The sequence below is a fragment of the Salmo salar genome, chromosome ssa28 (genome assembly GCF_905237065.1).
Source record: "Salmo salar chromosome ssa28, Ssal_v3.1, whole genome shotgun sequence".
NCBI classification, from domain to species: domain Eukaryota; kingdom Metazoa; phylum Chordata; class Actinopteri; order Salmoniformes; family Salmonidae; genus Salmo; species Salmo salar.
The window spans coordinates 20377508-20395761 of record NC_059469.1 but is presented as its reverse complement, the minus strand read 5'-3'; the positions used below and the strand labels follow the sequence as shown (position 1 = coordinate 20395761).

The 18254-nt window shown below is 42.6% G+C and overlaps 1 protein-coding gene across 1 annotated transcript in view; it reads left to right on the top strand.

The window, feature by feature from the left end:
* pcnx2 (pecanex 2) overlaps nt 1-18254 on the top strand; it is a 30215-nt gene that overhangs the window by 4509 nt on the left and 7452 nt on the right. The window contains 28 exon segments of the mRNA XM_014179915.2: nt 1430-1547; nt 1700-1736; nt 2124-2929; nt 2931-3270; nt 3423-3561; nt 3682-3842; nt 4759-4837; nt 4975-5110; nt 5802-5944; nt 6047-6200; nt 6487-6519; nt 7176-7347; nt 7481-7591; nt 7710-7801; nt 7951-8060; nt 8170-8278; nt 8420-8512; nt 8892-9042; nt 9306-9447; nt 11268-11445; nt 11747-11855; nt 12051-12180; nt 13109-13167; nt 13342-13557; nt 13846-14099; nt 14647-14880; nt 15111-15214; nt 17281-17425. Coding sequence (XP_014035390.2) covers nt 1430-1547; nt 1700-1736; nt 2124-2929; nt 2931-3270; nt 3423-3561; nt 3682-3842; nt 4759-4837; nt 4975-5110; nt 5802-5944; nt 6047-6200; nt 6487-6519; nt 7176-7347; nt 7481-7591; nt 7710-7801; nt 7951-8060; nt 8170-8278; nt 8420-8512; nt 8892-9042; nt 9306-9447; nt 11268-11445; nt 11747-11855; nt 12051-12180; nt 13109-13167; nt 13342-13557; nt 13846-14099; nt 14647-14880; nt 15111-15214; nt 17281-17425 — 4555 coding nt within the window.

Sequence of the window (18254 nt, the reverse complement as noted above, 5' to 3'; positions counted from 1 at the left end):
ACAGCGAAGAGCTGCTGGCAAAACGCACGAAAGTGCTGTTTGAATGAATGCTTACGAGCCTGCTGGTGCCTAACCATCGCTCAGTCAGATTGCTCTATCAAATATCAAATCATAGACTTAATTATAACATAATAACACACAGAAATACGAGCCTTAGGTCATTAATATGGTCGAATCCGGAAACTATCATCTCGAAAACAAAAGTTTTTTCTTTCAGTGAAATACGGAACCGTTCCGTATTTTATCTAACGGGTGGCATCCCTAAGTCTAAATATTCCTGTTACATTGCACAACCTTCAATGGTATGTCATAATTACGTAAAATTCAGGCAAATTAGTTCGCAACGAGCTAGGCGGCCCAAACTGTTGCATATACCCTGACTCTGCGTGCAATGAACGCAAGATAAGTGACACAATTTCATGTTAGCAGGCAATATTAACTAAATATGCAGGTTTAAAAATATATACTTGTGTATTGGTTTTAAAGAAAGGCATTGATGTTTATGGTTAGGTACATTGGTGCAACGACAGTGCTTTTTTCGCAAATGCGCTTGTTAAATCAACACCCGTTTGTCGAAGTAGGCTGTGATTCAATGAGAAATTAACAGGCACCGCATCGATTATATGCAACGCAGGACACGTTAGATAAACTAGTAATATCATCAACCATGTGTAGTTAACTAGTGATTATGTTAAGATTGATAGTTTTTTATAAGATAAGTTTAATGCTAGCTAGCAACTTACCTTGGCTTCTTGCTGCCCTTGCGTAACAGGTAGTCAGCCTGCCATGCAGGCTCCTCGTGGAGTGCAATGTAAGGCAGGTGGTTAGAGTGTTGGACTAGTAACCGGAAGGTTGCAAAAACGAATCCCCGAATCCCCCCTAAACAAGGCAGTTAACCCCCGTTCCTAGGCCATCATTGAAAATAAGAATGTGTTCTTAATCTGACTTGCCTAGTTAAATAAAGGTGTCCAATTTTTTTTTTCAATCGGCAAATCGGTGCCAAAAATACCTATTACCGATTGTTATGAAAACTTGAAATCGGCCCTAATTGATCGGCCATTCCGATTAATCGGTCGACCTCTCGTGCCAAGCTTGTAGCGTCATACCCAAGAAGACTCGAGGCTGTAATCGCTGCCAAAGGTGCATCAACAAAGTACTGAGTAAAGGGTCTGAATACTTATGTAAATGTGATATTTGAGTTGTTTTTTTAAATATAAATGTGCAACAAAAAAAAGTTTGCTTTGTAGATTGATGAGGAACAAAAGAAATGTAATACATTTTAGAATAAGGCTGTAACGTAACAAAATGTGGAAAAAGTCAAGGGGTCTGAATACTTTCCAAATGCACAATAGAATGTCTCTTTTGGGTAGTGCTTTTGTCTTGAAAAAGACCACAGATGACCACATACTCTCTACGTCTTTCCAAATAGGAAAAGCAGCACGGTTCCTGACAGTGTTGCCATGACAATGTTGACGAGAAACAGGCCGAGTCCAGTCATCCAGGTTACAGTGAAACAGACAGAAACGGACCCTGGGTTGATTGGAGTGGTTAGTGTACCATTATAACTACCCTCGAGCTTCATTCTACTACTATATTATATTATGGAATAGACATTTTTGAGTTAAAGCTAAGATGTGAATAAGCACTGTCCCCACCCCCTTTTTCTATTCATCATCATCCATATCTCTTGCCCTTACAGGAGTGCCCAAAATCAGAAGACTTAAAGAATACTGAAGGTACTGTACTCTCCTATATTTTTAACACTAGTCTGATTCCCCCCTATAGTGGGAAATGGGTTTTCTATTTTAAAATCTCACTGTGAGAATAAAAATGCTCTTCCTGGAATGCATTGTGTGGATGTAGTGATAAAATGATTACTACTCATTATGCTAGCCTAGCACATTATTGCTTCAAATATGCTCAGATAAGCATGTTGTCAGCTTCCAATAAATATTCTCACATAATGTTGGTTTTGCAAAGTGTTGCTGAGAAGATCTATATTCTTTATTGTTAGTTAAGAGCAGAAATTGTAAAGACTGAGACGTTTTTCTTCTTCTTTCATTTATGAGCCATTCTCAATTCCTGTCAATATGCTCTTTGTAACATTAATGTATCTGTTTCAGCCCAGAGTGACAGTGTCCCCAAGGAGAAACAACCCAGAATGAGCCTACAGCCTGAGCAAGAGCTCTCCCCAGAGGACCTGTCTAGCCCCAACCCTGACCAGGCTGCCCCTCTCCTGCTGGGGGAGCAGAAGCATGTGGCTGATAGGGAGATTGCTGATGAGGGACTGCCCTCCTCCAAGGGGAGTGATGAAGAAAGCACAGATGAGACAAAGCAGGAGAAACAGCCCCAACAGGAACCCAACAACAACTCTTTAGAGGTCATTCAGGAGCGTGATGACCCCCTCCCACCTCCTCCTCAGAATGACCAGCCAGAGGAGACATACTGCTCAGATGAGATCGCTGTTGTCTTTGTGGACAACTCTGGCCCGTCAGCCCGCCTGGATGAGAACGACATGGTCAAGATCATCATCACCATGAGCTGTGATGCCCAGACGGCTGCGGAACTGGAGGAGTCGGTCAAACAGAGCATCCTGGAGTCTGCCCAGGCACAGATGGGGATCGACCCCCATGGAGGGGCTGCTGGCGACTGCCTCATCAAAATCCCTGTTATCACCTTTGACTCACCTGAGGATGATGAACGGAGTGGTGCAGAGAGTGAAGGGGAACCCTTATCTGAGGCTGACTCTGCTCAGCTGCAGACCCCAAGCCCAGACGGCCAGATCACCAAAGAGTTGATGAGCGCTGACTCTGCTGCTCTGGACTGCCGGGACTTAGAGTACAACGAGGCAGACCTGGAACACCCCAGCCCCGCAGTTGACCACAGCCGACAACAGCTCCTCTGGCATCGATGTCCACTCCCACCCTGACGAGAACGACCCTCCGGACCTCAATGTGGATGCAGATGGCTTCCTGCGAATCCCGTCTATGTTCAGGAAGTACGGCCCGGGGGGCAGGACACACGTGCGAGGCCTGAGCATGGACAGCGGGAAGGATGCAGTCCTCATTGCTGACAGATCACAGAATAAACAGACCACCATGACCTCATCCAAGTCAGACCTGGAGGCCAAGGAGGGCCAGATCCCCAACGAGTCCAACTTTGTGGAGTTTGTGTCGCTGCTGGAGTCCATCAACAGCACCAGGGGAGCCAGTGGCAGTGAAAACCCACCAGAGGAGAAGACAAATGAGGAGGACAGAGCCATGGAGGAAGGTGAGTCCAGGCATATGTAGGTTGTCAGATAATGATGATATACATGTAGGCAGTTAAGATTTTAGGAGAGAAGCTATTGTCTCTGTTGTGCAAATAGCTGTGTTTTACTCATTCTTTATTGGTAAAATTGAAAACGAGTGTTGCTTTTGCAGAGGACGTCACTGCAAAAATTGAGGATAACACAGAGACAGAGAGCCAGCAGAAGCAGCCAAACCCTCCCAATACTCTGGCCACAACAGACACCCTTCACACCATCCCCGAAACACGGATCCCCATTGTGTCTCCAGACAGGTAAACCTTTTTAAATGATTCTTAGATATAAAAGGTCATCATCACAATTTACTTTATTTTGTTATTTGATCTGATCTTTATTGTAAATGAATGCATTTTTTTTATATAATCGTTGTATAGTTTGTCCTCTACTCTCAGTCCCCAGACAGACCGGGATAAAGACCCAGACTACGACTCCCTGCCCTCCCAAACATCTCAGTCAGAGAGCTCCATGCTCCAGGTCATATGCAGACCAGAGGCCACCAACAAGGAGGACGCCTATACTTTCCATACAGTCCACAGTAAGTGCAAAATATTGTTGTGCGGCATCAATTCACTGAAGTCTACAAACTGGTTACAAACCCTGGATAATGTGGTAGTGAACTGACCCTTCGATAATCTCCGCCCTAGAATTTTGGCCAACCAATCGCAGCACTTCAATGGATATCAACTGTCGATACATCGGACAAGCATCCGTTTAAATCGCATGAAAACTGAGCGTTTTCTTCAAGAAATAAATGTTTAAATGGCTAAATAATTCAATAGTATCTTGCTACTGCGATTCTTGAAATGCAGAGCCTGTTGGAGTATTTTTTTAAATGTGAAATTATACTTTTGTTTAGTTCAGCTGGTTAGCTAGCTCTAAGTCACATTGACCACCAAACGTTGCTAACACTAGCTAGCCACTTAATATAACCTGTTTTTCTCAAAATGTATGTTAGCTAGTTAACTCCCATCTGCTGTCAACATCAGGATATGATTTGAGAGCACCAGTTAGCTCCAAAAGTGGTTATAGCTTTGACTGCTTGCTGACAGTGAATTCAGAGCCAGTCAGTGGCAAGCTACACTACAAACTTAATTTTACCAGGTGCCTGTGAAGCAATTGTAATGACAGTCCACCACAACATACCCAAGAGTTTCCTGATTAGCAAGGGGTAGTCTGTATTTAATTTAATTGTGTATTAGAAACACAGTTTTAGAATATTGTGAGTGGATTTGTTTATTAGAAACACAGTTTGAGATCATTGGAGGGAATTTCGGCAGTGGTTCAATGGGAAATTGGGCTTCCCGGGAAAATGTTGGCAGAGGTTGCAACAGTAACCAAGGGTCAATTGTCTGTGCTATTATTGCCCAACTATTGTATAACATACTGTATATCACTTACGTCATATCAGGTAGGTGTTTTAAATGTGAAGTTCTGTCTGCTCTCTATTCCAGGAGACAGACCTCGTAAGCTGTATGCTGAGAGAGCTCTAAACCTACCCCTCGGAGCTGAACTTATCACAGGCAACATGTGGTACTATAACCTCAATTATTTAATATGTAATATTTGTATGAAGTTCTTGTTGTGTTCTATTTACATTTGACAATGTTTAATTTGAGTTGTTTTTAAAAGTCATGGGCTTTTACATGTGAACCTTGTTGTGTACCCAGTGATCTCCTGTCTACTTCCTCCAACTCGGAGTGCCAGGACGGGCTAGCGGGTGGACATACAGACTGCCCCTTCCAGCGCCGCATCATCCCTTCACACAGGCTTCGGCCTCGGAGAACTCACCCTGAAATCTTCCAGGTGACTACACCCCCCCACCTCCACCTCAACCCCTTTCCCCCATCCCTTTTCCCCCGCCACCCATTCCTCCCCTCCTTCCCTCACCCAGAATCTTCCAAGTCACTACACCCCGCCCCTCCACTCTTTCATCCCCATCTCCTCTCTCCTCTCCTCTCCACTCCACCCATAAACCCCTATCCATCCCAGACAGTGGACGCAGGCAACCACAGCCAAGCGGTGCTCAGACTCAGCACTGCAAATCAGAGTGCTGGCCATTAATCAAACTATAGTGACTCTGTGAGCAGAACAGAAACTGCCTGCCTGGCTCAGACATCACATGGCACATCGTTCCTCTCAGCGCCTAATTCACAATGTATGGTTCACAACACACACACACACACACACACACACACACACACACACACACACACACACACACACACACACACACACACACACACACACACATAGGAAATACACTGGGTGAAATGTACTGATGATTATTACTTACAATGTAGCTGTATGAGATAACTGATCTAAACATTATCTGTGTCATGACAGCGTGTAGTCAGTTGTTATGAGCAGAAACTAACAGTCATGACGGTTTAAGACATCTATTATGTCAGTGTTATGTAACCCTTATGACTAAGGGTTCAATTAAAGTGATATTGAGATTTATTTTACACTACAACCCGAATTCCACCTCTGACAGGAGGAGGATTCGATTGATGAATCATCAGAGACCTCCACACAGGAAAAGCCTTCTCGTAAGCTGTACTACAAGCTCAAGCTTTTTCCTGGGAAGTGGGTAAACATCTTGTATGACCGGCTCGCCTTGTTGGCGCTATTGGACAGGTAAGAGAAAAAGCTCCCATTCTATCTTTCCTTTTCCATCTCTCAGCGATTGATCAACTAGTTAACAGAGACTTTACTTTGACCTTTGCTCTCTCTCCTCAGGAACCAGGATGTGGTGGAGAACATAGCAGTTGTGTTCCTGGCCTTCCTGGTGGCCTTCCTGGGATTCATCCTGCTCAACCATGGCTGCTTCAAAGACATCTGGGTTTTCCAGTTCTGCGTGGTCATAGCTAGCTGCCAGTACTCGTTGTTAAAGGTAAGGAAGGTATCTATTTTGTAACAAAGGATAAGGCTTAATCAACCGTACAACCGTTGCTTATCTGTGTTGACATAATTCAGATCAGTGATAGGATACCAGATCTGTGATAATACTGTGCCATTTTCAATGCTCCACCACATACTCCACTGTAACAATGGAATTAAGCTTTAGCTAAGTACTTTTTATCTGACACATTGCTGATGGAAACACATTTCTCTGTCAGTCATTGACTGTATATCAGTTAATCACATTAATAACACTTTGAACAAATTGTTTATTACAGAGTGTCCAACCTGATGCAGCCTCGCCAACACATGTGAGTCTGTATGGAACATATTCTAAAGGCATACTGTGAAGATACAAGTAACTGCCAAAATAATGGAAACACTTGATTAAATGAGGGATACAAAGTATATTGAAAGCAGTTGCTTCCACACAGGTGTGGTTCCTGAGTGAATTAAGCAATTAACATCCCTTCATGCTTAGGGTCATGTATAAAAATGCTGGGCAGGCCATTATTTTGGCTACTGTGGCTATGCCCCCATAGGATGACAACGCCCCCATCCACAGGACATGAGTGGTCACTGAATGGTTTGATGAGCATGAAAACAATGCAAACCATATGCCATGGCCGTCTCAGTCACCAGATCTCAACCCAATTGAACAGTTATGGGAGATTCTGGAGCGGCACCTGAGACTGTTTTTTCCACCACCATCAACAAAACATCAAATTATGGAATTTCTCGCTGAAGAATGGTGTCGCATCCGTCCAATAGAGTTCTAGACACTTGTAGAATCATTGAAGCTGTTCTGTTGGCCCAATGCCCTATTGAGACACTTTATGTTGGTGTTTCCTTTATTTAGGCAATTACCTTTACACTTTCACTGGTTGTTTAGAATTTACATTTTTTTCAAACTAGATGGTTCAAGGCTTTCTCTGCTTCATTTCTCTCCCCTCTTGATGTTTTCCAGGGACACAATCAGATTGTTGCCTACAGCCGGGCTGCTTATTTCTGTATTTTCTGTGGCCTTATTTGGATTCTGGAACAGATGTTAAGAAGTAAGGATCTGCCTGTGTCCACTGTATATGGCATCACCATAGTATTAGCAGATGCTCTCAAATTCCTGAGAGACATTTTAGTGGGTAAGTCACGTACCAGAAATCATTTCTTTTACCTTTTTTCAGTCATCTCCAATAAATAATTTTACATTATGTTTTATTTTGACATTCTAAAAAGCTTATAGTTCTAAAGTCCTGTCTGTTCTATATTCGACAGGCATCACTTACTGCTTTCCTATCACATTTCTCGTTGGCCTGTTCCCACAAATCAACACATTTATGATTTACCTGCTCGAACAAATAGACATTCATTTCTTTGGTGGAACAGGTGAGTAGCACTCTCTTGTCTGTTTCGCTTGACCTTCATAATCATGAACTGAATGCATGCTGTACCACAATAAACTTAGCCCTTAACGTGATTCCTGTGTTTCCACTTCCTTTGTCAGCTGCAACTGGACTCCACTCAGCAGTGTACAGCATATTCCGTAGTCTGACAGCGTTATCTTTGCTGTACGGTTTCTGTTTTGGAGCTCTGAAGGTAGGAATGAATTCATTATTGAGTAAAGACGTGTGTATGATTACATGAAGGATATGTTTTGCACTGCGACGGAACAGTTTGTTGCTGCAGAGGCAGTTTAGTCGAGCATGAAAAGGTACAATAATCAATATTTCTATTCTATTCTAAAGGAGCCCTGGGATGAACAGCATACCCCAGCCTTGTTCTCTGGGTTCTGTGGCTTGCTAGTGGTTCTCTCCTATCATCTGAGTGGGCAGAGCAGTGATCCGACTGTGCTAATGTAAGCTGCCTGCTTTTCTGCTCCTATTGTTATGCCTGCTAACATGCTGACTGTATGAGAGTTGTTAGTGCTAAGGCTAAGATATTCTCCTGTTTTTGTGCACATACAGGTCTCTGATCAAGTCCAAACTGATGCCCACTCTTGTGGACAATGAGGAAGAGGGTGAAGACTCAGAAGACATCAAGGATCCTCTTCCAGAGAAGCTCATGAATTCAGTGGTAAGTCAGAGACATGCATTGTTTCCTCCACTTCCACTCAAATGCTGTCCTCTGTTTTTGTTTCAGAAACAAAAGTTTGACTAAAACACATTATTATATTCCGCAATTGTGATATTGTATGATTTGCTTTTGCATTTGCAGAAGGAGATTCTTCTTTCGGATCTTGTGGTCTGCTCCATTGCCTACATTTTAACTTTTGCTATTACTTCAAGCACTGTCTTCCTGTCCCTAAAGGTGGGTTACCTACATCCAAACACCATCCCTAAACGATGTGTCATAAATGTTGTTTGTGTCATAAAGCAATGTTGTCTCATCAGTAAATAATTACTGTGGTGTCGTAAATAAAATGTTATCTGATCGGTTCAGTATTCAGTCAACCCCCTTTTCTCTCCATCTCTCTCCCTTTATATGCCTTTCTCTCCCTCTCTATACCTTTCTCTCCATCTCTCCCTCTCTATCCCTTTTTCTCCCCTTTTCTCTCTCTCTCCCGCTATATCCCTTTCTCTTTCTCTCTGTCTCTCTCTCTTCTCTCTCTCTCTCTCTCCCGTTCTCTATTTCTCTCTCTCTCCCTTTCTCTTCCTCTCTCTCCTTTTCTCTTCCTTTCTCTCCACAGCCCTTTGTGACCATAGTACTGTATGCGCTGGCAGGGACAGTGGGCTTTGTCACCCACTATCTCGTACCCCAGTTACGGAAGCACCACCCTTGGCTCTGGATCTCTCACCCAGTGCTAAAGAGCAATGAGTACTCCCAGTTTGAGCCCAGAGGTCAGTCCTGCCTTTATTGTTTAAAAAAAAAGATATTCTGACACAATGCAGTCTTTCCTATGGTAGACCTTTTGCATCTCTGACTCTCTGGTACAAATTTGATGAAAGACTACATTTAATAGGCTATAGTTCTATACACGTGTGGGTTCAGTTAGTTGGGGAAGACCTATCTCCTGTGCCTTCATCTATACGGATTTGTCAAGTACTGCAAAAGTAAGAAACAGCTCTTGCGTGTTGTGATTAAAGTTGATTTCATTTTCCAGATGATGCTCAGTTGATGTGGTTTGAGCGTCTGTACGTGGGCCTGCTGTGTTTTGAGAAATACGTGGTTTACCCAGCCATCATTCTGAGTGCGCTCACCAACGATGGATTCTCACTCAGTCACCGCAAGAAGCTAGGCATCCAGTAAGTACCTTTCTCCTGAACCAAGACCCAGACCTGGGTCAAATGCAAAAGCATTTGAAAGTATTTGATGTGAGCTTGGTGTAATTTGGGGTTTGCACTTTTGGAACTATTCCAGTGGTTCCATTGTACCAAGCTAACTAAATCAAGCACATGCCAAATATTGGACGTATGTATTGCAGGTTGACGTTTATTGTCATGAGTCTTGCTTGCCCTGGAGGCAGAACTGATCGGTTTCCACTTGATAGGCCAACTGCAAAGTCAAAATTGTCGATATAATAAAAATTCATGAAAACAAAAATGTGCTTTTTGGTGTTATTTTAAGGTTAGGGTTAGACATTAGGGTTAGCGGTGTGGTTAAGGTTAGGGTTAAGTTTAAAATCAGATTTTATGACTTTGTGGTTGTGCTAGCTAGTGACCAATCTGCAGAGCTGCCTTCATTACATGAGTCATCTCAATAAATGCCAACCTGTGTATGTATTTGACCCAGGGCTTCTAAGAACCATTTTCAGTCTGTATAACATTCAGTTTAGAATGTAAAGTTAATCTCTTTGCAGGTAGACAGTATGAAATACTTTAAACTTGCCTCTGTCTCGCTTACGTAATTACCTTAAAATGTCAACATAAATCTTAATGTACAGGTAACTGCCAAAATAACGGAAACACTTGTGTAAATGAGCATTACAAAGTATATTACAATTAGGTGCTTCCACACAGGTGCTGTTAATTAAGCAATGAGTTAATTAAGCAATTAACATCCCATGACGTATAAAATGCTAGACGGGCCATTATTTCAGAAATCAAAAGGAAAAGGCGCAACACTCGCTCACCACTACATTTTTTTTGTTTTATTTAAGCAAGGTTAAAAGATTCACGTTTTAGCCTTCATCTGAATAATCATCAGGATTATTCTAATGAAGGCCGAAACATGAATCTTTTAACCTTGCTTAAATAAAACAAATAATGTTTAATGGTGAGCGAGTGTTGCACCTTTTCCTTTTCTATGATTAAAAAAAATGTTGGTTGCACCTCGACTTCTTTCCACAGGTATTATTTTGGCTACCGTGGTTATGCCACCATAGGATGACAATGCCTGCATCCACAGGGCACGAGTGGTCACTGAATGGTTTGATGAGCATGAAAACGATTGAAACCATATGCTGTGGCCGTCCATATCACCGGATTTTAACCCAATTGAACACTTATAGGAGATTCTGGAGCGGCGCCTGAGACAGCATTTTCCAGCACCATCAACAAAAAAGCTGGTTATGGTATTTCTCATGGAAGAATGGTGGCGTATCCCTGCAATATAGTTCCAGACACTTGTAGAATCTATGCCGAAGTGCATTGAAGCTGTTCTGGTGGCCCAACACTATTCAGACACTTTATGTTGTTGTTTCCTTTATTTTGGCAGTTACATGTAGCAGCTGAGGAAAAACCTTATCCAGAAACACACAGTTCTTCATAGGTTTATAAAGTCTCCACCACTCCCTTCTGTGCATCATGGAGGTGGAACAAAACCCTTAGCACCTTAATCAATCACATAAATATCACTTTCAACCCAGTCTGAATTATGTACATGTACTAACTAGTAGACAGTCAGTCACTTTGATGCCATCATCTGAGCCTGGTCATCATGACAACAGTCACTTTGCATGTCACTTCCCTTGCTAGGGAAGAAAGTATGATGTATATACAATATTCGCTAGTATTGGTGCATTTGTCTCCCCTGCTCCCCTCCCACTCCATGTCACCCCTCTGCTTTGCTCTGCTGTGTCACGCCTGTACACCTGAGTCGCTCAGGTCTCTGTGTCTCGCTCCAGCTGTGATGTCTTGTTGATGACAGTTGCTGGGATGAAGCTCCTCCGCGCCTCCTTTTGCAATCCCAGCTTCCAGTTCGTCACTCTCATCTTCACTATCGTCTTCTTCGAGTTCGACTGCAGCAGGGCCTCAGAGACCTTTCTGCTGGACTTCTTTATCATGTCCATTGTCTTCCACAAGGTCAGTCTGCAATGTGACCAGAGACTGGTACACACACTCCCAATGATAGACCTCTCACTACAATAAGATAGGAAAGGAATACAACTCACTATGACTACAGTCCCCAAACTGCCTACAGTTGATTAACAAACATACCGTTTTTTCGGGGTCTATATGAAGCAGCGAACACCTGCCAGCTGCTCTGTATGTAGAGTGGCCTTCCTACTTTTGATTATATTGGATTTATTTTTAGGATCTGGTCTAAAAATAACTGGCTTTGCTGTCTGTCAGTGATTCACAGCAGGTCTTTGTTCCTCTACAGCTCAGTGATCTGCTTCACAAGCTCCACTTCATCATGGTCTATATCGCACCGTGGCAAATCGCATGGGGCAGCGCCTTCCACGCATTCGCTCAGCCCTTCGCTGTGCCTCGTATCCTTTGCTTTTGACATGTGTAGGAACTACACAAGCTTCCGCCTATGTTTTGACGTTGCTCTGACTGAAACTGTAATGTAATGCGAATTTGACAGAAGATATGTGAGTATGGTAAACCTGTTGTCTCCAATTGAATTGATACCTGGTGGATTTTCCTTGGTTGTGGTGGTTCTCCTTCATGATACAGCTCAGACTCAGCCATGTTGCTGCTGCAAACGTTTGTGACGACTCTGTTCTACACCCCTCTCAGCCCCTTCCTGGGCAGTGCCATCTTCATCACCTCCTACCCACGGCCCGTCAAGTTCTGGGAGAGGAACTACAAGTAATGGCCTTTCACCGACCGCAGCATGAGATAAAGCACCATGAAATATGCATGCACCCCTTAAAGCACCACGGTGTGTCGGCCGCACCCCAGGGCATTCAGCCTTAGAGATGGGACGTGGGAAAGTCCATTATGAATAAAGAAGGGGACAAGGGACGTCCGACTCAATTTGAGTCTATGACCAAACCATTGAGTTAGGTCGCTTACAATAATTTTTAATCTGGTGAAAGTTCATTGTTAGTCACTCACATCTGTTTCATCTGTTTTTAATGTGCTCAGGAAATATGCAAGTAGTCAATTATATGACTTCCTAGAGCCCCTGTTGACATCCATATAAGGACATTTCTTTCTCAGAGATGATGTCATGCGCTCAGCTGACTGAGCCAAGTGTTAGCGCTATCCTGGATCCTTGGGATCCTTTTACCCTAAACCCTAACCACTACGCTTACCCTAACCTTAACCCTTACCTTAACCATTTTAAATGTAAACTTCAAGGGGGTAGGGACGTCCCAAGGATTCCGGATAGCAAGGACCCTGAGCTAAGTGCTCTAGGCTAGGGGTAGACAAGCAGAGTATAGAGACCACTAAAGATGATGGATAAAAGAAGTCTTACTCAGGACGTTTACCACTGAAAAGAATGGTCACAATTCCGGTCTGCTTAAGGGATGTCTCTCCCATTGCGATAGCAACTGGGTCTGGTCTGCTTAGTTCATTGACCCTATATGAACCATAAAAAAGGAGCGAGTGAGATGTCTCGCTTCCTTTTCCGTCTCTAACTCTACTCCAGTCACTGAGTTATTGATGAGGATTTATGTAATTAATTTAACACACAGAAAAGGTCCTAAAAATAAACCAGAATTAGACAATGTTTACCTTATATTAATGAATGTGCTGTCTCCCTAATCTCTGGTTTTGTACCATTTTGCAGCACCAAACGCATTGACAACTCTAATAGCAGACTGGTGTCTCAGGTTGATAAAGAGACAGGTAACCTATTGAGTTTATTGAATAAATATCAACATGTTTTTCCCCCTAATTAACGTTAAAATAATAATCTGATTGAGAATTTCTCAACTCTACAAGGATCTTCTCATGGTTACTACATGTTGGTTTGTTGGTCATGTCAATCAGTGTATTTTACATAAACCTTTATTCCCCCAGGATGCGACGACAACAACCTGAACTCCATCTTCTATGAGTATCTGACGCGCTCTCTGCAGCACTCTCTGTGTGGTGACCTGATGCTGGGCCGCTGGGGGAACTACAGCTCTGGAGACTGCTTCATCCTGGCCTCTGACTACCTCAACGCCTTTGTTCACCTCATCGAGATTGGCAATGGCCTGGTCACCTTCCAGCTCCGAGGCCTGGAGTTCAGAGGTCAGATACTGACTAATATACAGCAACACAGTGAGGAGCACTATACCACACCCAGAACCATATACATCTATATACATATAGATAGTCTGTGGCTCTGATCACACTCTACTTATATGGGAAATATCTTGACTGTGTTGAATGTTACATGTTTGATATGTTTCATTTAATTCGGAAGTTATTACATTTTTATCTGAAATTGTTTTCTAATAATCCTAAACCTAACATCTCGACCACAGATTTAAAATCACCATTAACATGATGGTCTGTGCTCCTTCTCCTCCTCCCCAGGTACATACTGCCAGCAGAGGGAGGTAGAGGCCATCACTGAGGGGGTGGAGGAGGATGATGCCTGTTGCTGCTGTGAGCCGGGCCACCTGCCCCACGTCCTGTCCTGCAACGCGGCCTTCAACCTGCGATGGCTGGCCTGGGAGGTCACCACCACCAAGTACCTGCTGGAGGGCTACAGCATCAGCGAGAACAATGCTGCCACCATGCTGCAGGTGTACGACCTGCGCAAACTGCTCATCACCTACTATCTGAAGGTTGTAGACCTTTTTACTTCTTATGGAAATGTAACAGACAATAAAGGTTTTTGTATTTGAATTTAACCTATGATCTAAGCAGTATTATAAACTGGGTGGTTTGAGCCCTGAATGTTGATTGGCTGAAAGCCATAGTATGTCACAACGTATACCACGGGTATGACACAAATGACTTGTTTACTGTTCTAATTATGTTGGTAACCAGATTGATTATAATAGCAATAAGGCACCTCAGGGGTTTGTGGTATATCGCCAATATACCACGGCTAATGGCTGTTTTCAGGCACTCTGTTTTGCGTCGTGGATAAGAACAGCCCTTAGCCGTGGTATATTGACCATATGCCACTCCCCCTCAGGCCTTATTGCTCAATTATATTCATTTTTTTAAACTTTCAGCATCTTTGTAATTCATTACCGGTTTTATTTCATAAGCAGTTAAATACGTTTCATCCCACGGTAAGTCTGAGCTTGGTCTTATGCAAGCAAAAGGGAGTAGACCATAAAATCATCAATCTTCTGTGATTATTCCCTCTTGTTTCACCTCTAGAGCATAATCTACTACCTGATCCACTCCCTGAAGCTACAGACGTGGATCAAGGATTCCTCTATTACGGAGGCTCTGGTGTCCTACACCAAGTGGCACCACATAGAGAGAGACCCGGCCGTGTTCAGCGTTAAGATAGATGAGGACTACGTCCACTGCCTCCAGGGCGTCACCAGAGCCAGCTTCTGTAACGTCTATCTGGAGTGGATCCAGTACTGTGCCAACAAAATGGAGGAGGTAAGTAGAGATGTGAGATTGCAATGAACAGTACAATCATGCATGTAGTCAGGAAAAACTCCAGGCCCTAGTCTAGTTCATTTATCCTGATAAGGTCATGTGGTCAAGAAAAACTCCAGGGCCTTATCATGACATGCAGTAACATCCATGTTGTACACTTTGGTTTCCTTGCCGCTGGTCATTTCAGTGGATGTGAACAATGAGAACCTTTGACCTTTGTGCTTTGCCAGCCTGTGGACTGTGACGAGGACTCCCCTCTGGTCACTCTGTGCTATGCCTTGTCTGTGCTGGGCAGGAGATCCTTGGGAACAGCATCTCACAACATGTCCAACAGGTAAACCTTCCATACCTGTCAAATATTCATTCCTTTCATGTTAAATATGGGATTTATTACCCTCCAGGCATGGACGGTAAAAACACATCAATCTACACTTAGTTGTAGTTCCATTGAGATTCCATAAGGGGGCAGCTATGGCTCTCGTGTGGTCAGGTGCCACAAAGAGGGACCTCAGAAAATTACAATTGGCTCAGAACAGGGCAGCACGGCTGGCGCTTAAATGTACACGGAGAGCTAACATTAATAATATGTATGTAAATCTTTCATGGCTCAAAGTGGAGAAGAGATTGACTTCATCGCTACTTGTTTTTGTAAGAAGTGTTGAATGCACCGAGGTGTCTGTTTAAACTACTAGCACCCAGCTCAGACACCCATGCATACCCCACAAGACATGCCACCAGAGGTCTCTTCACAATCCCCAAGTCAAGAACAGACTATGGGAGGCGCACAGTACTACATAGAGCCATGACTACATGGAACTAGTATATTCCACATCAGGTAACTGATGCAAGTAGTACAATCAGATTTAAAAAACTGATACAAATACACCTTATGGAACCGTGGGACTGTGAAGAGACACACACACAGGTTCAGACACACACATACGCACACATACGCTAGCACATGCACTCTACACACATGTATATTGTAATATTGTTGTCTGGTAGTTTTATGCATTTTGTGTTGTAGATATGTAGTGGTGTATTAATGTTATATGATGTACTGTTTTATTGTTTGTTGTATGTGTGATGTTAGTGCCTTAATGTGTTTGGACCCCAGGAAGATAAATACCGATACAGTTGAAGTCGGAAGTTTACATACACCTTAGCCAAATACATTTAAACTCAGTTTTTCACAATTCTTGACATTTCATCCTTGTAAAAATTCCCTGTCTTAGGTCAGTTAGGATCACCACTTTATTTTAAGAATGTGAAATGTCAGAATAACAGAAGAGAGAATGATTTATTTCAGCTTTTATTTTTTTCATCAAATTCCCAGTGCGTCAGAAGTTTACATACACTCAATTAGTATTTGGTAGCATTGCCTTTAAATTGTTTAACTTGGGTCAAACGTTTTGGGTAGCCTTCCACAAGCTTCCCACAATAAATTGGGTGTATTTTGGCCCATTCCTCCTGACAGAGCTGGTATAACTGAGTCAGGTTTGTAGGCCTCCTTGCTCGCACACGCTTTTTCAGTTCTGCCCACAAATGTTCTATAGGATTGAGGTCAGGGCATTGTGATGGCCACTCCAATACCTTGATATAGATACTTTTGTACCCGTTTCCTCCAGCATCTTCACAAGTTCCTTTGCTGTTGTTCTGGGATTGATTTGCACTTTTCGAACCAAAGTACGTTCATCTCTAGGAGAAAGAAAGCGTCCCCTTCCTGAGCGGTATGACGGCTGAGTGGTCCCATGGTGTTTATACTTGCGTACTATTGTTTGTACAGATGAACGTGGTACCTTCAGGCATTTGGAAATTGCTCCCAAGGATGAACCAGACTTGTTGTGGTCTACAATTACTTTTGATTTTCCCATGATGTCAAGCAAAAAGGCACTGAGTTTGAAGGTAGGCCTTGAAATACATCCACGGGTACACTTCCAATTGACTCAAATGATGTCAATTAGCCTATCAGAAGCTTCTAAAGCCATGACATCATTTTCTGGAACTTTCCAAGCTGTTTAAAGGCACAGTCAACTTAGCGTACATAAACTTCTGACCCACTGGAATTGTGATACAGTGAATTATTGTTATTATTAGTGAAATAATTATTAGTGAAATAGTCTGTAAACAATTGTTGGAAAAATTACTTGTGTCATGCACAAAGTAGATGTCCTAACCGACTTGCCAAAACTATAGTTTGTTAGCAAGAAATTTGTGGAGTGGTTGAAAAACGAGTTTTAATGACTCCAACCTAAGTGTATGTAAACTTCCGACTTCAACTGTACAAATACACTGTAGTATCACAGTGGTACGCAAGTCTCTTTAAACTCTAACCCTCTGTTTGCTGTAATGTGATTAAAAACCTTGACAATGCTCCCTTTCTCTGTCTCTCTAATTCAGTTTGGAGTCCTTCTTGTATGGGTTCAACACTCTGTTCAAAGGAGACTTCCGTATCGCCACTAAAGATGAGTGGGTGTTCACGGATATGGATCTGCTGCAGAAAGTGGTGGCCCCAGGTGTGAGGATGAGTCTCAAGCTCCATCAGGTATTCACAATAGCCTATCTTGAAGACAATAACATTTGGTCTCTTGCTCCCTTATTGAAGTAGAATATGTAGGTGACTGTACATTTAACCTTAAACTCTTCCTGTGCATTCTCAGTTACATATATCTATTAACCATGGTATCTTGGTGTATAGTGCCTTCAGAAAGTATTCACACCCCTTGACTTTTTCCAAATGTTGTTGAGTTAAACTGAATTTAAAATTGATTATGTGGCCTACACATAATACCCCATAATGTCAACATGGAATTATGTTTTTACAAATGTTTACAAATTAATTAAAAATGAAAATCGTAAATGTCTTGAGTCAATAAGTATTCAACTCCTTTGTTATGGCAAGCCTAAATATGTTCAGGAGTAAAAATGTGCTTAGCAAGTCACATAATAAGTTGCATGGACTGTGTGCACTAATAGTGTTTAACATGATTTTTGAATGACTACCTCATCTCTGTACCCCACAAATTCAATTATCTGTAAGGTCCCACAGTTGAGCAGTGAATTTCAAACACAGATTCAACCACAAAGACCAAAGAGATTTTCCAATGCCTCGCAAAGAAGGGTACTTATTGGTAGATTGTAAAACAATATATATATATATATCCCTTTGAGCATGGTGAAGTTATTAATTACACTTTGGATGGTGAATCAATACACCCAGTCACTACAAAGATACAGGCGTCCTCCCTAACTCAGTTGCCAGAAAGGAAGGAAACCGCTCAGGGATTTCATCATGAGGCCAATGGTGAATTTAAAATTGTTACAGAGTTTAATGGCTGTGATAGGAGAACACTGAGGATGGATCAACAACATTG